The 7,704-nt window shown below is 46.8% G+C and overlaps 1 protein-coding gene across 1 annotated transcript; it reads right to left on the bottom strand.

The window, feature by feature from the left end:
- Positions 1-3,918: 3,918 nt before the first annotated feature.
- Positions 3,919-7,419, bottom strand: CHRAC1 (chromatin accessibility complex subunit 1). The gene is made up of 3 exons (XM_082858399.1): positions 7,215-7,419; positions 5,429-5,555; positions 3,919-4,845 (listed from the first exon to the last, which is right to left on the bottom strand). Exons 1-3 carry the CDS (start codon positions 7,359-7,361, stop codon positions 4,721-4,723), a joined length of 399 nt encoding a protein of 132 aa, XP_082714525.1. The 5' UTR covers positions 7,362-7,419; the 3' UTR covers positions 3,919-4,720.
- Positions 7,420-7,704: the final 285 nt, after the last annotated feature.

Genomic DNA, 7,704 nt, shown 5'->3' with positions numbered 1-7,704 from the left:
CCTTCCATACGGGTTAAGGTTCCAGGCTTCTGAGGTGGAAGCACGCCTTTGGTGATAGAAGTCTAGAGCCTTATTCCATACGTTGGGCCCCTGAGAATTCGGGGTCTGGGGATAAAAGCATCAGGAATGAATTGAAGAACAAATGTGGTACCTAGGATGAGCTGGGTGTTCCTACTCTAGCAGCCATAAGAAGAATAAAAGAAGTCATTCAGCTAAACCCCAATCGAGTGCAAAGCCCTGAGCTCCATGTTGCATGGGAATCAAAGCTGACCATATCTGGGATTCTGGGCCTGGTGACCTCCCTCTGGGCGGTGTTTGACTTCTGTCTGTACTGAAAGAATATGTGGTGTTGGGAAAGGAAAGGAGGGTTGGGTTAAGAAAACCAAAAAAATAGCGGAAAATCCCTAGGATGCACATTGTTGCTAAAGCAGGCCAAAGTTCTTGTTTTGTTTTGAAACAGCCAAAGCTACTTTCTGATTTTTACGCAAAATGTTTTTAAGAAAAGAATAGGGCTTCCCTGGTGGCGCAGTGGTTAAGAATCCGCCTGCCAACGCAGGGGACACAGGTTCAAGCCCTGGTTCGGGAAGATCCCACATGCCGCGGAGCAACTAAGCCCGTGCGCCACAACTACTGAGCCTGCGCTCTAGAGCCCGCGAGCCACAACTACTGAGCCTGCGTGCCACAACTACTGAAGCCCACGCACCTAGAGCCCGTGCTCTGCTACGAGAAGCCACCACAATGGGAAGCACGCACACCACAACGAAGAGTAGCCCCTGCTCACTGCAACTAGAGAAAGCCCGCGCGCAGCAACAAAGACCCAACGCAGCCAAAGATAAATAAGTAAAATAGAGAATGTGTTCATTACAGACAATGTAAAAATTCAGATAAACATAAAGATAGAAACTGTAAATTATCTGTAATCACAACACTGAGAGGTAGTTACTCTTAGCACTCTGGTGTATTCTGTTCCAGGCTTTTTTTTTCCCCTAATAAAATCAAGATGTAGTTCTCTCTTTTTTTCTTTTCCCCTTAATGTATACAGGACCTAGTACTTCTTACTCCTTGGTATCCAAAACCACAAAGCATCTTGGTGCCCACAGGCCTTGGGACATGCTAGCTGAAACTGAAAGAATACACACAAACTGCTGAGAGACCTACAGTATCCTTACTTAATAAATATGGCCTTACGTTGTTACATTCCCGTTATCTCACTATCATTCAGTGGATGGCCAGAGCAGTCATGATCTGACTGTGAAAACCTAAGTGTAAAAACAGCGTACGATGATGTGACGTTATGTGAATTAGGAAAAGATTTCACAAAAGAAAACAGCTCCTTGATCAGAGGACGTACAAGGGATCTTTACGCGCCACAGAGGACAAGGAGCCCATCTCAGCAAGGAATGGAAGGTTAATGTAGGAAAACAGTAGGATACAAAGCAGAGTAAGACCAGTGTCCAGGGCCTCGACTGCCAAGTTAAGAATTGACCCCGTTGACAGTGCAGAGAAAACCACACTGTTTAAGCTCCAGTGAAGAGTGTAGTCTGGGATTTGAATCCTAGTTCCACCACTTCCTAGGTGTGCCTTGGACTAGTTCCTTAACCTGAGCTTTCATTCTCTTCTTTGCAAAATATGGATACTTTGCAAGTCGTGAAGTTCAGATGAAAGTACACAATGCACACAGAAGAGGCTCAGCCCCCAATGGCTACTCCAATATCAGCTGTTTTTAACGTTTCTTACCAGGAAAAAAAGATTAATCTTCATAAAATTGTTTTGATGATCTGATAAGCAGCATGCAAGATGGGAAGAGGAAACAGGCTGTAAAGATGGTGAGGAAACCAGTTAGGAAGCTACTGTACTAGACTAGCATGCGGTTTAAGAAGGAACTGAGAAGGATGAACGCTCCCTACATAATTGGATCTGAAGGGCTTATGACAGGTTAAGGATGTTTCAGCTGGTTACACACAAAAACCATTTTTCCTGGGCATTTTTTAAACAGCATCACGTTATTATAGGCAGAGGTACTGAAGGCAGTGCGGCATTTGAAAGACACTGACACAGCAGATCTTTGTGACTCTGGGTTTGGTGACAAGTTTTTATATACAACAAGAAAAGCATGATCCCCAAAGGAACAAAGTGATAAAATGGACTTCCTCAAAATTAAGAATTTCTCAAAAAAATAATTTCTGTTCTTTGAACAATGCTGTTAAGAGAATGAAAAGACAAGCCCCAGGCAGGTAGGAAATATTTGCAAATCACATAATCTAGCAAAGGACTTGCATTCAGAACATATAAAACTCTGAAACCCCAACAAAAAGAAAATAACCCAGTAAAAAGATGAGCAAAAGATCTGGACAGTTCAAAGAAAATATATAGACAGTAAACAAGCAAATGAAAAGATGTTCAACATTATTTGTCATTAGAAAAATGCAAATTAAAACCAACACCCACGAAAATGGCTAAAATTAAAGCAATAAAAACTGATGCCGAGTTTTGCAGAGGATGCAGAGCAGCTGAAGCTCTGGTTCACTGCTGGTGGGAATGCAAAATAGTACAGACACTTTAGAACACAGTTTGGTGGTTTCTGGTAAAATGAAGTATGCAATTCCACCGAAGTGAAATAAGTTGTATGGTCACACAAAACCTGTACCAAAGGCTTATAGGGCTTTATCTGTAATCATCAAAACCGGAAACAAGAAAAATTTTTGAGATTTTTAAAAGGAAAAAAAGAGAGAAAAAGAAAAAACAGGAAACAACCCAAATTGGGAATTATCCATTCACCTGTGGAATGGATAAACAAATGGTATATCCATACAAAGGAATGCTACTCAGCAATAAAAAAGAACAGACTGCCAATACCTGCAACAACATGGATGAAGCTCAAATGCACTATGCTAAATATAAAAAAGTCAGATTCAAAGGCTACTACTATGTGATTCCATTTATATGACGCTTTGGAAAGATGGGTGGGCAAACCATGGTCTGTGGGTCAAATGTGGCCTGCTGTGTTTCTGTATGGCCTATAAGCTAATAATGGCTTTTACATTCTGAAATGGTTGAAAACAAGGCAAAAGATTTCATGACACATTAAAATTATATAAAATTTAAATTTCAGTGTCCAGAAATAAAGTTTTCTTGACGTACAGCCACGCTCATTCCTGTATGTGTTGACTGTGGCTGCTTTTGAACTACAACAGCAGAGTTGACTAGTTGTGACAGAGATTATGTAGCCCATAAAACTTCAAGTATTTTCCACATGGCCCTTTCCAGAAAATGTCTGCTGACTCCTCCTCTGGGGGCAGAGAATAGCTAGATCAGTGGCTGCCAAGGTAAAGGGTAGGAAGGAGTTTAACCATGAGGGAATTTGGGGGAGGTGACAGAACTGTTGTATCTTAATTGTGGTGGTGGTTACATGACTCTGCATCTGTCAAAACTCAGAACTGTACACCAAAAAGTGGATTTTAAAATATTTTAAAATAAATTTTAAAAACAAGAGGGACAGAAAACATCAGTGATTGATTGCCTGGGGATAAGGGAAGGAACTAACTCCAAGGGTATACAGAGGAATGTTTGGGGTGATGGAACTGTTCTATATATTGACTGCTTACACAGCCAACAGAATGGACATTAAAGGGTGATTCTACTGGATGAAAATTCGAACTCAGTTGGAAGAAAAAAAAAGAAAAGGCAAAAGCCAAAATTCACCCTATGTGAAAAAAAATAGGGCTTATGGTTTTCTCTTGTGGACAGTAAAGACTACTATGGGTGTAAAGAAAGGAACAGTAAAACGAGATCTTCAATATACAAAATGCTTTATAATTTTTTAAGAAAAACGTGCTTACACAGAGGTAATATTTCTTACTGTATTTGATCTAATAATTTGACTTGAAATTTTTCTCCAGGAATAAAAGTATTAGAAAGTGCTCAGTTTTGGACCTCCCCGGTGGTCCAGTGGTTAAGACTCTGCACTTCCACTGCAGGGAGCGTGGGTTCGATCCCTGGTTGGATAGCTAAGATCCCACATGCCTCACAGCGCCGCCAATAAAAAGGAAAAATAAAAAGAAGAAAGTACTCATTTTAAAATTTCACAAATGTTTCCAGATAATAAGAAGGGCATTAGAATAATAGAGGGTTCTAAAACTAGTTTCATGAAACATTTCACTATAAAAATATATACAGCTTTTAAAAAAGAAAAATTTATTTCTTTACAGTTAAAAAAAATGCAGTATTTGGACATATACAAAGCCATAAATTTTCTTCAAATACGAAAATTCAAATGTAACATACTACCCAGAGACTACACATTTAGCTAAAACAGGATCTAGCTGTTCACAAGAACGAATTTCAAAATACACATATGTGAATTTACACACTGATATTTAGACGTTCTTCAAAATCTATCTGTAAACTAGAAAGTTAAGCAAAGTTGTCTTTGCCTCTATAGCTTACAGCTGCAGGCTGGCTGTGTCTCACGGTACGCAGCCCCTTCTTGGTCCTCTCCCACTCCAGCTGCAGTGTGGGCCTGGGGAAGAGAAGCTGCTGTCTGTGTTCCTTTCCTTTGGGCTATTTATGGCAGAGGTACATTATGCTTGGTCTCAGCCAGGAAAGAACATCATGTACGTGAAGTCTCCGAAGCGTGAACAGACTAATGCCTGCTCCAGAGCAAAGGTGCTGATCCATGAGGGTCCTCACCAGGCTGATCTCTAAAGCACTTCTTTCTGCTTTAGGATTCTGCTTCATCGTCATCAGTCTCATCGTTGTTGTCATTCTCCTCCTCCTCCTCCTCTTCCCTCTTCTCTTTAAGCGTTTTCAGATATTTACTAGCTAAAATCTTCTTTGGTAATATATCTTAAAAACATAAAGCTAACATCAGCAATGCAAATTTCAAACGTGCTAGTTCCTGCTATGACCTCTAAAACAGGTTCCAAGACAAGTCAAAATTCAGACTACATAGCAGGAAACCAGCACTGCCTCTGGACGAAGGCTCAACACCTGTATCTATTCCAGTGGCTGCAAACCACACTCTGCTCTGTGCTGGCACCCACTAGGAGCAGCCCTGCCCGACCCACCTGACACAGCGGCTGGCCCCAAGGGTCACCGGACGCTCTTTTTTAGCTGTGGTGCACACAGCCTGTTCCACAGCAACAACTATGGGTTTCTGCTTCCCCAGCCAAGTAAGGACGAGTCTGAGGGGGTGGGCTGCCCGGCTCCCACACCCACCCAGACAGCCCCGTGCAGGTGCCAACTTAATTCCTGCTCTAGGTTAGGTGAACTGCATTACAAACATGCTCCACTAAACAAAACTAAAACTCTCGCCCCATGCCAGGTAAACTCTGACACCTGGAGACAGCAGCAAAATGTCATTTTCAGTGAAAGCAGAAAAAAAGCAGGGAAACTGTTTTTTAACCAGAATGTTTCAAAGGCTAAGTACCTGCAAGAAACTGAAACGTCTCCGATTCCTCTGCGGTATCTGATAAATCACTGTAAGTGAGTGCTTTCTTTTCTTTTCCACTGCCGTGTCTGTAGGAATAGGTGGCGAGATATTGAACAAAGAGTTCCTAAAACAAAATGAGAAAGTTAAGATGAAAGGTGTGCTTTGAAAATTTACCACAGACCTTACTTTTTAATTACATTAAGTTTAGATGATTTCAGATTATCTTGGTTCATCGAATTGCAGAAAATCACTGGAGAAAGGAGACATACGAGGTCGGAAAGAAAGCAAGGCTGAATTAAAATTGGCAGGGCAGCAGGAATTTCCCGAAAGTTTATTTATTTTGTTTGTTTGTTTGTTTGCGCGGTACGCGAGCCTCTCACTGTCGTGGCCTCTCCCGTTGCGGAGCACAGGCTCCGGACGCGCGGGCTCAGCGGCCATGGCTCACGGGCCCAGCCGCTCCGCGGCATGTGGGATCTTCCCGGACCGGGGCACGAACCCGCGTCCCCTGCATCGGCAGGCGGGCTCGCAACCACTGCGCCACCAGGGAAGCCCTCGAAAGTTTATTTTAGATTTCTAACTTATGAAAAATATTTAAAAGCCATACAACAAGGAAGGAATCGTGTTTGTTTAATGCCCAATCTCTAGTTAGAAGGGTTGGCAAGAGACCATCCAAAAATTCCATGCCAGGAACAGACTTTTAGTCTTGTATTTGAGTACACTGTGTCTAAGGTGGCCCGCCGACAACTGTAACAGTCACTAGCTTAAAGGTAAAAAATGGTCAGCTTGCCATTCTGCCCGGACACCTTTCCGAGGGCAGCCCACCCGAGCTGAGCCCCTCTCTGTTCTACTTTAACTCCATCGAAGTTAGTCAAGAAGGGAATAAGAAGTGCCTGCAGACCTACAGAACGAAACTGTGCAGCTACGCCAAGACCATGTGATCCCCCCCTCCCTTAGCTCTGACCAACTCACCGCACCGGACACCGTCTACCGTCTACCGAACTAGCCGGCCTGGGAAACAGACTCGAAGGGAAGTTAAAGCAAGCGAGGGAGACTCTGCAGCAGAAACCTAGCCCAGGATAAGAACAGGAAGGTCTGGCCTACCTAGACCAAATTAAGAGACAAAATCATCTATCTGGACCTAGGAGGGGGCTAAAACTGAGGTCCCCGAAATTACTTCAATTCTGGCCCAGGAGACTGGGAGAGGGTGGGCGAGCGGCTGGGCCGGGCCGTACCTCCTGAGGGAGCCGCCGGCCCTCTCAATGAGCCGTTTTGAGGAGCTGGGGCCCAAAGCCGCGAAACAGGCCGGAAGCGACAAAAGGAGAGGCTTTGGGGCCCGGAGTACGGTGACTGGAATAGGCGGGGGAGACACCAAACAAGGCCCGCGCGCCTCCACGCTACCGCCCAGGCCAAACCCGCGCGAGGAAGGGGGCGGGGAGCGGAGTGGGCGTGGCGACCAGCTCGCGAGGGAGGGCGGGAGCGGAGTGGGCGGGGAGACGGGCGCGCGAGGGAGGGCGGGAGCGGGGTGGGCGGGGAGACGGGCGCGCGAGGGAGGGCGGGAGCGGAGTGGGCGGGGAGACGGGCGCGCGAGGCGCCGGATGGGCGGGGCGAAGAGCGCGCGCGGGAGCTGGGGCGCGCGCGGCGTGGGAGGGGAATGAGGCGGCTCTCAAAAGGGCGCGCGCGCGCACGCGAAGGGGACTGGGCAGCTCCGCGGGGCCCGGCGGTGCGCGATGGTTCCGGGTGGGCCCCACCGCCGCCCCACGCTCCTCACTCCTCCCCGCCTCACCGTGGCCTTGGCCGTGAGCACCAGCGCCTCCTGGTTGATGCTGGACACCTCGGGGGAGCTCTTCATGATGACCCGGATGCGGGACAGGGGCAGCGACACCAGCCGCTGCTCGCCGCACTTCTCCTTGCCCACGACCACGTCCGCCATCTCTGCGCCCCGCCCCCGCAGCGGCAGCCCCTACCCGCCGCGAGGTGGCCAGCCTACACGGTCGGTGCGGGAGCGGCGTCCCGCTGCCCCGTGGGAGTTGTAGTGTCGGGAGGCGCGGCCGCGGGACGGACTACAAGCCCCGTGATGCCGCGCGACCCCGAGGCTGTGCAGATGGAGCGGAAGGGCGGCCAGCAGATTCGGCGGGGCGGGGGTGGGGGGCGACCGTGGGTGGGGGTTCTACCTGTGTGATGCTGAGAAGTACCATGAAGGAAAACAAAGCAGTGTAAGAAGATAGACACCGGGTCAGTAAAGGAGAAGGCTGGGCAGCGAAGAGAGAAAAGAG

This window comes from Leucopleurus acutus, assembly GCF_964270905.1.
Source record: "Leucopleurus acutus genome assembly, chromosome: 17".
Taxonomy (NCBI): Eukaryota; Metazoa; Chordata; class Mammalia; order Artiodactyla; family Delphinidae; genus Leucopleurus; species Leucopleurus acutus.
The sequence above is the reverse complement of the archived record's forward strand: the minus strand, read 5'-3'. Positions and strand labels throughout refer to the sequence as shown.

Coding starts and splice junctions, on each gene's coding strand:
- CHRAC1 (XM_082858399.1), bottom strand. CDS start 7,361: ATGGCGGACGTGGTCGTGGGCAAGGAGAAGTGCGGCGAGCAGCGGCTG. Junction 5,556..7,214: donor TGCTCACGGCCAAGGCCACG/GTGAGGCGGGGA, acceptor ATTTTGTTTTAG/GAACTCTTTGTTCAATATCT. Junction 4,846..5,428: donor GACGTTTCAGTTTCTTGCAG/GTACTTAGCCTT, acceptor TATGTTTTTAAG/ATATATTACCAAAGAAGATT.